This window comes from Daphnia pulex, chromosome 1 (genome assembly GCF_021134715.1).
Source record: "Daphnia pulex isolate KAP4 chromosome 1, ASM2113471v1".
Taxonomy (NCBI): domain Eukaryota; kingdom Metazoa; phylum Arthropoda; class Branchiopoda; order Diplostraca; family Daphniidae; genus Daphnia; species Daphnia pulex.
The window spans coordinates 2,733,577-2,745,292 of record NC_060017.1 but is presented as its reverse complement, the minus strand read 5'-3'; the positions used below and the strand labels follow the sequence as shown (position 1 = coordinate 2,745,292).

Sequence of the window (11,716 nt, the reverse complement as noted above, 5' to 3'; positions counted from 1 at the left end):
GTACCCTCGGCCGCATAAGGAGCACTTCAATGCGAGATGAGGCTGACTGCTCTCTGATGGGGGATCCAAAAGAGTTATTCAATGTCAATGAAGTTCCCAGTACCATAGTAGTAGGTGGGACAGATGGAGTTCACCAACTTCATCAGTCATTTGATTGTCCAGCTGCCGAGACTCCGCCTTCTTTCTATGATGATTTAAATATATAATCTTGTCCAACGACTGTGAAATACAGCCATGAGTTGGATTGTCAAATTTCTCTTTGTTCTTCGGTGCAGCTTTCACATTTCACGCCTCGGCGAATCACGCGGCAGCGCTGTTGAGTAATGCGTCCAAACGTTGGCAGATGTATGGGATTTGTGCTCCTCAAATTCTTGTTTTACGGCGCGATATTCTTTGATCATGACGCAACAAAGAGCGGAAAAGTGGGCTTCGTACAAGTTATGCACTTCGTTAACTATTTTAATGTCAGCTTTGATTCAGCAACAATGGCCATTCAGTTCCCGAATTGCTAGCATTCACCTCTGCAATGAACAATTTATGTGCGCCCAATCCAAAACTTTAATACCAACTGGGAATTATTATTATTTTTTCTTGTAAAACATCCATTAAATCGCTTTGTTTTTGATTTGCCGAGTTGAGAACATTTATTCGTCCGATGAAATTGAGCGGAACCAACGGATTGAATTCTAGATTGTCTTGTCAGTAAAAATTGAATGGAAAATTAAATTTATGGTACGTGTATGATTGAAAGATATTCACCGTTGTCTCAGTAAAGCAGCAGTTGTTTCAAGTGAATGGTTGCGTCATGCTTTCTTGTGATAACGACTGCGTTCAATGTATGAGATTGAAACAGCGCTGAGTCATTCTTGCCCTATTGATGCGCTGCGCCTTTTTAGAGGTTTGATCCAAGTGTTTGACATATTTTCTATCCTTCCAACGAATAATATTTTAACAGCCAGCCATATAGCCTACTGCCCTAAAGAAGAAGACTCGAAAAATAAAGTTGGACATTTGTATTTTCAAACCGTTGTAAATATAGCGTTAGTAAATAAGTAGATCGGGCTGACGAACGAGAAAAACGTGTGCGGGTTACGTCGATGCAAAAAAATGAAGCAACAACCTTTGAGGCGACACACGAAACAAAACAGCACGAGATATAGAGGCGTTTTTTTTTTACTATAAAGTTAACTAATACTTCAGTTGCCAATTGCCGAAACCAGTTCGGAAATTGCGTTCGTATAATAAAATGGTTCTCTGACACTTTTGCTGTTTCTTCCAAGCTTTTGATGATAGTCCGAACTATAGAGAATTAGTCAATAATAAGTAATATATCATCAATAACTTATTAACGAAAGGCTTATTAAAAATAAGAAAAGAATGCACGCTGGAGACAAAAAACAAAAGTAATATAAGACCGAGACGCCGTTTGGGCGCTAATGTAAAGTAGCAGGTTGGAATTGCTCTTTTGTCTCTCGTGAATGTCGGCCGTTTTTACGGGGCGTATCACTGTTGTTGGGGATGGGGTTGAGCGCTACCGCAAACGAATGCTCGACAATTCCTACGGCGAATTCCATCCATCACGTCAGACGTCAGAGCTTGCAAATTGCGCGCCACGCCACTGTCCAGTCTGCAAATAAGAAAATAAAAACGAGACGTTAGTGTTGCCAATATCTTTGCTGACATTGTGACCGAAAACAGCCGCAAGGCTCGGGAGCCAACTTACAGACTGAGGAAGGTGGACATGCGTTTCTCCATGAGATTAATGGCGTCGTCATTTTGCTGGATCATGACGTCACAAAAGATTCGCTTGGCGCACGGCGTCTTCTGCCATTCGTCAAAGCCCGTCTGTTGCATCTGAGCCAGGAACGACTTTTGCGGGCCATTGAGGGCAGACAGGACGTGATTGAGGAGGTTCTCCTTTTCGTCGTCGACGAATTCGGATGCTGCCGGATAGCCTTCATCCTCATCGTCAGCGGAGCGGGCGACTCGACTAGTATTGCGGAACGGATGCAAAGCAGTGGTGATGCGTTCAGCCAGAGTCGAGTTGTCAATCTTGAGGGTCTTGAAGACGTTGTTCTTGGTGTCGGGATTGCTCAAATGGATGGCCGTGCCGAGACCGCCAAGGGCCAGAGCGGCGCCACCGACCATGGCCAAAGGGACGAGAATACCGGGAGTGGCAACCTTCTGATTGATCTGGTTAACGCGATCTGGCAGACCCAAATTAGTTGAGATCTTTTGTCCAGCTTCCATCAAAGGGTCGACCACCGGATCAGTAATTCCGTGCAACTTGTCCTTAGCTTTCTGGACCTGCTCCTTAAACTTGGCGCCAAGGAAGTCGAGTGGCTGCTGGGTCTGTTGCTGTTGTTTGTAATATTGTTGAGAGAACTGAGGAGGATACTGCTGGAAATTGTACGCGTACTGCGGCTGCTGTTGTTGAGAAGCATACTGCTGTTGAGCAGCATACTGCTGCTGATCGTATTGTTGTACGTACTGATCCCTGGGAACGGGAATGGGTACAGAGAAAGTCTGGCCTCCACTGGTGTAGGTCTGGTCTCGAATGACGAATGAATCTTGAGGTGCCGGAACAACGTTACCGGGCACAAAGCCATTTTGTTGGTAGTATCCAGTACGTTGTGGGTTGGCTTCCTGTTGATACTGCTGCTGAGATTGAGCTAATTGAAGTTTCTCTTGCTCCTGTTGTTGTTGAAGAAGAAGTTGCTGTTGGAGTTTCAATTGCTGATCCTGTTGTTGCTGGAGGAGTTGCTGTTGGTGCAATTTCAATTGCTGTTCTTGTTGGAGCTGAAGTTGCTTTTGTTCTTGTTGATGTTTCAATTTCATCTGCTGTTCCTCTTGCTGTTGCAGTTGCAATTGTTGCTGTTGTTGCTGCTCAAGTTGTTGCTGGTAGTATTGGACGTCTTGTTTAGAGACGGATTCCTGAGTAGAATAATCACTGGTGTAGTAGCTAGTCTGGTGCTGGGCCGGTTCGTATTCGTAGGGACTGCGGTCATCGTGGATTTCCTTGGCCTCTTCTGCTTTGACGTAGTAGGTAATGGGTCGAGCGCCAGAGCCGTATGAAGATCCTGGTTTCGCCTTGACGATGCCGGTGTTTTTCTTCTTAATGTTGAAGCCTCTCCCGTCGACATTGGGGTCTACTTCCGACACTGACTCAACGGCTTCGCTGGGATTGCTGGACGAATCTTCCTCGTCCGTCTCGACAGCCAACGAATCCGGAAGTTGGGGCTGTGCCGAGCTTTTGTCCTGGTAGAATCGCTGGTAGTAGTAAGCCGGGTAAGGCAACGACGGTGAGAAAGACGAGGTATCGGCTTGACTAGGCTGGAAATCGTCATTGAGAATGCGGACGGAGCTCGCAGGCCTGTAGATGAACATGTCTTGTTGTTCTTGAATGGCAGAGTTGTTGTCATCTCTCTGTTGCTGCTGCTGTTGTTTGTCGAGCAGGACGTTGTTTAAGACGCGAGCATTGCGCCAGGTTTTCGTGTCATTGGGGTCATCAGGCAGAACGACTCCGTGAACAATTGGGACGCCATCAGTATCAATTTCGACGCGGGGAATAACACCTTCTCCGTCGCCTTGTTCTTTGACGCCAACGGCGAAAGACACATCGACTGGCGCCGGTAGTAAAACGGTGGGTTCATCTCCTTGGTTCACTTCCTTGTTATTAGAAGCGACCGTGCTGGTGGCAATTAGATTGTCGTCGGGATGAAGCGTCGATTGCTCGGACGGGACGGCCTCTTGGCAAAACGCGGCTCCTACGAGGAGGAGCGCCATTATCAAGGCTTTCATCATTTTATAGATCCTGAAACGTCATAAAAAGATAAAAATGCGATTAAATTTGACATTGTTATAGCAGTTGTAAAAAAGAAAGTATCTATTGATCTTTTGCCCTGGAAAACCAATTCACGCAACCGCTGCGTGAAATGCTTCGATGAGCTTTCAGCCAGATTAGAGCCTCGAGGTAAAAACGTTACTAAAACAAACAGAGCGACTAAAGTAAAAATACTGAAGTCACACAAACTTGGCAATCGGCCTGCCTTTATCCGAAACGACATTGCGCTTCTATTTTGCCCAAATGTTGCAATAGTCTAAAATGATGAAGTATGGAAGTCGATGTGGAATAAGATGCTGGTACTCCGCTATTATCTGTCGGAATCTGCCACTCTGTTAAAAAATCTCAGACTGAATGTCGTCTAACCACTTGTCGAGTTCGAAACTGGTAGACTATCTCTCCGTTGTGTGAACTGTTATGAATAGAATATCCTTCTATCGCCGTGTAATATCTAATTGAATCAATCTTTGATTAAGAAGACGACTTACCTCTCTTTGTTTTCCTTGTTCTGTCACAAAAGATGAACTATGAATGAGGAATAAATAACTTGAGTTGTGCTTTGGTGGCTGGATGGCCAGTGAATGACTTGATGCAGCGACTGCGCCTCCTCTTTAAAGTGGCCGAGCGGAAGCGAAAAAAGTTTCTCCGATCTGGACCGCCTTCTCTTTCTCTTATGTTTACTCCGCCTGTCGAAGATGAATGTTGCAACGGCGGAACTCGAAAATGAAATTTTACGAGCAAAAGTATCGTTTTTGATGATTCCTTATTAGTTCTCCTGCGGCTAGAGATCGTTTCAGGCGCTGTTGGAAGGGGTTCCCGGCTGGCTGCTGGCCGTGGAAGCGACTGAATTCTGACTGCTGATCCGCTGACGCACGGGTTCCTTAAAATTGTTCAACCAGCCAACTTTCCCGGACCTTGTTGCCGGCAGTTGACCTACATTTTCTCTTCCATGGGGTGGACGAGTAGGTGGTGTGTGGGGTATAGCGAGAGGAGAAAAGGAGAGAAAAAGGTGAACAAGAGGAGAAGGAAGAGGAGGTAAATGATGAGAAATACGAGAAGAAGAGGCCACTGCGCATTGCCCTTACAGAAACATAGAAAATAAAGAACTTATACCTTTACACAGCCGTCCATCAGCGGAAGAAAAACTCCCTCCTACAGACACCTCGTTTCCCCCTTTAAAAAATAAAATAAAAAAGTAAAATTGAGGGGAAAAAACTTTTTTCTAGTCTTTTCTTTTGCATTTAGTCTTCCGCGTCGGTCACCCGCACAGCTCGCCCTTTCTCCAGCGCATTATTATTATCCTCCACTCAAATTGATAGCCATCTCCCGGATAGGCCCACGTTCGGCGAGGGCTGAGTCTTTTCTAGGCTAGGCGATCATATTCTGTCCTAGTTTCTATAATTTCCTTTCATCTCTCCTGACCTGAACATGTGTATGAAAGATACCAGAAAATATGAGTCAAGAGGGGAAGAAGAAGGGAGGTCGAAAGAGTGAATAAACATATGAAAGATAATCTTGTTTTTAAAAGTATGGGGATTTCTGCATTCACCTAGAGCGACTCCCACCTCGCTCTGTAATTCCAAGACCTCTTAAATAATACAATCTATTCATACTTGTTTGTACAACATTCTTGCTCTACAATGCGATTTTCCTGCGGCAAGGAGACGAATAAAGAAGCTGATGACCATATATGCACAACCGTTACGATATACGGTCCAATGTCGCATGGAGTAAACATTTCCAGTCAAGGCAACGCCCATTCAAGCGCCTTTTATTTATTTTTTGTCACGTCCACATCGATCGATTTACAGAGCTTTCGAGACTGAGATCCTGGGTTTTTTCTTATTCATTTCCCCATAAGAACGGCACAACAATAGCACATCCGTGAGAAACTCTGCCGACAAGTTTTGTATCGTTGGTTAGACACCAGGAATTAACTTTCACTTCTAGACTTTCGAGGCTTTAAAAAAAATACGAGATCCGGCTTCAAAACAGATCGTGTGTCAACTCACGTATAATGCAGCATCGCATAGCGTATTGTTCATATTTCTTATGGTTATTAGTCTGTTGGAATATTTAATTAAAGAAACATTAAAAAATACGAAATTCGCCAAAATTAAAAAACAAAACAAAAACAAAACGTTTGTTTGATAATTTCATTGGATGAGTAACCATTTGGGTGTTTTGTTATTCTTTTTATGACACGACCACGGAGAAAATGTTCGATGGTGAACTGGAGAAAGCAGCTAGTCTTCTTTTGTCTTTCTACTTCTTCGCCTTTACGTGATGGACGACGTTATTAACCTGAATGACTGAATAATTCTGGTCTTTTCCCTCTTGAAGCAGTCTTTTGGATTGCTTCCGATAGTCCCCTCATTTCCGATGACTAATTCAGACTTTCTCTCCCGGATAGGAGTAAAAGAATCGATGCCAAGCTCCCGCTTGGCATCCTCGCCGGCTGTCGATTCCGTGACTATCCCCCCTTGGTATTCTTGTTGTATTAGATATCGCATGATTTGATTTCTCCCAGTTTCCCGATCGTGGTTGAACAATTTTCTGGCAGATCAGTATAAGCACTCCACCATGTAACCATGAAATAACATCACCTGACACTACTTCCGTTACCGTCTTAAACTAATAAAACCAATGACCCAGTTGACGTCATCAAATCAGGTGATGTTAAGAAAGCACATCGGATCTATACAGTTCCGATTGCAAATTGTGAAAATGGAGAGTTCTTTTTTGGTTTTGTCAGAAAATTGGAATTTGGATTCGTCATCGAGGGTCGTTGTCCTCTCGGAGAAAGTGAACAAAGGTTTGGTGCTTTCGCAGGTAGAAAGAAAGGAGAGAAAGTTTTCACCACGTATTTCGGATGAGGTGTATTATTCCCTCCTCACTTCTTTGTGTCGGCCATTTTGGTGCCCTCTGTTATATCCTGGAGTTCAGCGTTTCCTCCTTCGTATTTTCCCTCTTGCTTTCTTTATTATGTCTTTGGAAGTTTGACCTCTCTTTCTTCTCGAGCTTTCCGGCACGCATTGGTAAACATGACACTACTCCCTTACTAGTTACTCAGGCTAGGAGAAAGTTGCTCGCAGTATTTTTCCCTTTTTCTGGAGAAAGGTAAAAAACAAGGAGAAACAAAGCGGTAGAAGGACCGAAATGTTGTTTTATATCTAGTCTCGAAAGATTGACGAAGAAAATACAACGTCGCCTTGCGCATTAAATTATATACAACGGGCTTTCTCCTCGGTTTCTCCGTTGGACCAGAATACGTCACGAACAGAGAGTCCTATAATGAACTATGAAACGACATTTCAAACCGATTTCTTCGCACGATATATTATTGCTTTTTATCTGCAATGCCATTGCAAAATGACATCGTGCCTCGTGTGTGCCAATTACACGCCAACTCAAATCGTTACGAAAAAATTCCCCTCCATTCAGCCGTCAGCTATTTTGAATTGCTGACAGCTAGCCATCGCATCCAATTCATCTCTCAATTCAATATTTATATGGGCACGATGATGCAGTTGGAAGCCTAGCGAACCATCTTGACGGCTTAAAGACGTTAAGATGACACATTTGTGATGTAGTGCGTGAATAAAACAGAATTTGTGTTGCGCTAGCGCAACGCTGCCAGTGACGTCCCTTATTCAAAGATAAGAATGGATCTACTTCTGTAGGCCAATTTAGCGGCCAACTTTTAGCTGTATAACATTACAAAATTAAATCCTCTATGCTTTCGATGTTTTCCTTATTTAACTGTGATTTAACCCGGTTTTCTGCGACTGTTTACCTGTTCAAGATAGTCACAAATTTATTTGCCGCTTCAGATTTCATCTGAATAAGGCGCTGTGAAGCCTCACAATTATTTAGGAAGACAAAGAAGCGATAAAAACCTGCTGTAATATTTTTCAAATTTTTCAAGCTAATGCTTAGAAAACTGGTTCTAAGTAGGTCGGCCATCTCTCGAGCTTTCACCAAACAACTCTAAGAACAGGCTTAGTTGCCTGATGTATCGCTAGATGACTACCAGACTACCTAGACAAACTACAAAGAAAGGCTTTTTAGTTTTAGATGAACCTTCCTAGGCAAGCTTGAACGGTAAAAAAAGACGAGTTAGAGCATGTTAGAGTTCAGTTACTTGACGACAAAAGGGAATCTCCGGATGTAAGAAAAACGATACCAGTTTCTGGACTTCTTAATTACTATCGCAACAGACAGTCTTATAGTGAAAAATTTTTGATATTTTTTAAATAACTAAAATGAGGAACTCTTTAAAAATGCTAGGCGACAAAAACCGGAATAAACTCCCGCAACATCGCACAATTTCAATCCGTTTCGCATGATTACCACTTAATTAAAATTCTTTCTAGTACGGAATTCAAATTCTTATTTTCCAACTTAAATACGAGGCCTACACGAAGTGGTGGTTAAGACATGCCGAAATGGATATGGTTGCTCAGAATTTATCAGTTCATTCAATTCTTATCATCAAATGACAAGCCTACCGACCCATTCGGACCGCAGTCCTGCTGTTTCGCATCTTGATGGTGTTTGGAATGAATATATATATATATATATATATATTCCAACCGATTGTGAGAATTGCAAACAATACAAGAAGAACAATGCTTCAACTTGTATGCAGCCTATACGATTATTTACAAATAGGCTTTTCACTGCCACTCTGCACCCTCTCTTAGACTATAGGCCATACAGAGAAACGCCCATGTTGTTTTCTTAAAAAACACTATCCACCCAATCAGCACGACTACACATACCCGTTTCGTCATTGTGTTGACCATATCCGTTTTCTTAAAAGAAAATCTCAAAGTAGATTCAATCAACAAGACAAATAACCCCAAACCAGCATTAGAAATTTAAGGATTGTGAGCTGACATTTTTTTTTTCTTTTCGTCATCAAACCCGCACCCATAAAGTGAACATCACGGTGAATACAAAGAATACACCTGGAAACAATAGGCCTAAAATGGACTGCTGGAAAGCCTTACAAGACAATATGAAAAGTAATAGAAAAGAAAAGAATGAATGAATGAAAGAACAAACAAAACTCAGAAAAATGCAGAATCGATTTTTTTAAACTAAGGATGACTGCATTTTTATGCATGGATGGGCGTGTTGATAGTTTTTATGACTAATGATAATTTGATTGTCGTTCTTACGAAAATAAGGACTAAGAATATCACAAAATAGAATAGCAATTAATTTTCGTGAACGTCATGCAATAACAAAAGTTGGCAACGAGGAGGTGCCGGTGTGGCGTCAGGTACCTCTTTACAATTTTATAGACTTTGATTATGTTTACCCGCAGACAAAGTTGTGAGGTATAAAACAAGCCTAATGTGCAGTCGCTCTACAAATGAGTTATTAAATTAACCTTGATTGAGATAACAGAAACGGCAAGAGAAAACTTGCAGTCAACTGTCTAGCTCAGGAATAATCGTACTCCGTAACGTTTTATAACCAACGCCACCAAATATAATTACAAAAAGGAAGAACAGAGAGACGTGTGTCCTGTGTCCTACCTTTAAGCACGGGAAATCCACAGCCAGGCGTCCACCAGTGCTCCATCCTCAGTAAAGTTGACGCCAGGCAAGATAGGAAAAGGGGGTCATCGTGAATATCCATACACCTTACACAGGACAGAGTTTTTCGATGAGCTGTTTATCTTAACAAAAAATAAAAAATGGGTTACGAAAAATATTGCAGAGACAAAAAGGAAGGAAAAGTTAGAGAGAAGACAGTGCTGTGTAACCCCTTATTGGTAATAAACAGGATTACTTAAGGTCTATGTGTAATAGCCTACCATTTCGTGCAAGTTTCAGGCACCATTAAAATATACGGCAGGTCACAGATTAATAAAAGTAATAAAAATCAATTATTATAAATTACCCAATTGATGATGACAGGTTAGTATCAAAACTTGCATATCTTGTGATTATAATGGCTGGCTCAGGCCTGAAGTCTGCACAAAGGTAAAAAGATTACAATATAATCAAACAAACTCTACCATGCAACGAAAACGAACATACATGATAAATGCTAGTCAATCACTGTTGTCGGGCACATACATTTCATGAATTCACAAATTTGGAACAGGTTTAACAAGCTCCCAAAATCATTCCATTTGCATTCTTAGTTTTATGTTTTATTTACCTGAGCTAGACAGCATGGAGTGGTGAGCATAGGGAGTCACGACATCAAAGTTCACACGCCGACCACATTTTATTATGTTCTGCTAGTTCTCTTGCAACCACGTACAAGCGTACAAGTTCCCTACCTACCAGTGATCCGTTTAGTTTCCTGTAATAAAAAAAAATCTTGACTTTTAGTTTTACGAAACTGTGAATCTGAAACAAAAACATAGCAGACGACAATATTCTACCACGATTAATAATAAGATATCGATATTGAAAATCTGCCCTCCTCGCCTCTCAACCGCCAAAATAAAATAAAATAAACCCCTTTCCCAAAAACCAAGCCGTAAAAAACGATAAAAGCCGTTTGATCGCCAGTGCTCACTGCTCAAGTCCGTCCGCTAGAGAGATCAGGAGTTTTTAATTTCAAATTGTTTTTCTCGACAAGTTTCATCAAGCCCAACCTGGGTGGACAGGATACGAGTATTAGAACGAGATTTAAACGAAACACGTAAATAGACTGACAAAACCCTCCCTGATAACACCCCTAAATAAAGCTACCTTAGACTACCTTCGTTCGACTGAAAAGGATGCTCTCCAATGGTCTAACCTGGTCTAACGATGCGTCATGCTAATCTGAAACTTTCATTCAACTGCTGTTTCTCCAAATAAATATGATTTATTAACACATGAACATTTATCAGCATAACGATTTCAATTTAGTGAAATCAATTCAAATAGTTTTTCGGCCACTGTCGACCGTTCATGTCTGTTAACTTGAAAACCGATACGTTCTTCAGTTTGAGGATATTAACTATTTTATAACATGGTTGGAGGTTACTTTAATTTATGTCATTTAGACGCACGTGCTGAACAATTGCATCAATTTGGCCAAATTTATCCATACCTGAGAAAGATTATCATGTGTCGGACGGCTATGTAGGACAGCATGAGAAATTTCGCATGGGAGGATTTCTTTACCAAATTTTTGGATCGACCAGCGTGCGTCAAATACACTTTAAAAATTATTGTAAATATCAAATGATTAAATAAGTCAAGTATTACCGAAATGAGTGACTAATGTGCAAACTATGCATCAAATAAATACCCTACCCTGGATATTTGAAAAACGAATAGAGATAGTTGTATCGATGCAGCGCCCTGTAATTAATGTTGTTCACTTTCAACAATGGAATTATTACCGTTCCTGTTATCAACGCTAGCGAAATAGACTGACAACCCCCATAATAAATAACACCCCTGTAGCAACCATAGACTTCGTTCGCCTGAAAAGGATGCCCTCCAATTGTCTAACGTCTAACGATGCGTCCTTCAAATTTGAAGAATTTCATCCAACTGATGTTTCTCCAAATATTCTTGATTTGATTACAAATGAACATTTATCAGAGTTACAATTTTGATTAAAATCACTCAAGTAACCTAGGTGTTTGGTCATTGTCGACCATTCATAAATGTTATCTTGAAAGTCAATACGTTCTTCAGTTGAGAATTCTAAACTAATTTAAACTAAACGAATTTTAATATTAATTTACGTTGTTAGACGCTCGTTCTCCAATACGTCAATTACGTCAATTGCTACGCTGACGTCATCGACGAAACCCCATTCCATTTTTTTCCATTTGTCTTTCCATTTTCTTCATTGGGAAGAGGCAACAAAAGTTTCCTGGGGATAAGCCATAGGACGAGCGTC

At 41.4% G+C, this 11,716-nt stretch overlaps 1 protein-coding gene across 4 annotated transcripts; it reads right to left on the bottom strand.

Annotated features, from left to right (window-relative positions):
• Positions 1–998: 998 nt before the first annotated feature.
• On the bottom strand, positions 999–10,250 carry LOC124198074 (putative mediator of RNA polymerase II transcription subunit 12). 4 transcript variants are annotated; one of them, XM_046593756.1, is made up of 7 exons: positions 10,025–10,250; positions 9,761–9,833; positions 9,394–9,536; positions 4,958–5,017; positions 4,333–4,777; positions 1,724–3,814; positions 999–1,627 (listed from the first exon to the last, which is right to left on the bottom strand). In XM_046593756.1, exons 6-7 carry the CDS (start codon positions 3,802–3,804, stop codon positions 1,504–1,506), a joined length of 2,205 nt encoding a protein of 734 aa, XP_046449712.1. In that variant the 5' UTR covers positions 3,805–3,814; positions 4,333–4,777; positions 4,958–5,017; positions 9,394–9,536; positions 9,761–9,833; positions 10,025–10,250; the 3' UTR covers positions 999–1,503. The 4 variants fall into 4 exon arrangements, with proteins under 4 accessions (XP_046449712.1, XP_046449688.1, XP_046449694.1 ...); XM_046593732.1 differs by having other exon boundaries at positions 4,333–5,017; positions 10,025–10,238; XM_046593738.1 differs by having other exon boundaries at positions 4,333–5,017; positions 9,394–9,528; positions 10,025–10,226.
• Between the last annotated feature and the right edge of the window lie 1,466 nt (positions 10,251–11,716).

What these genes read in the sequence shown, in the direction of transcription:
- LOC124198074 (XM_046593756.1), bottom strand. Translation starts at nt 3,804, where the DNA reads ATGATGAAAGCCTTGATAATGGCGCTCCTCCTCGTAGGAGCCGCGTTT. An exon ending in ATGTCCACCTTCCTCAGTCT is followed by an intron (nt 1,628 to 1,723) that starts GTAAGTTGGCTC and finishes TCTTATTTGCAG; the next exon opens with ACTGGACAGTGGCGTGGCGC.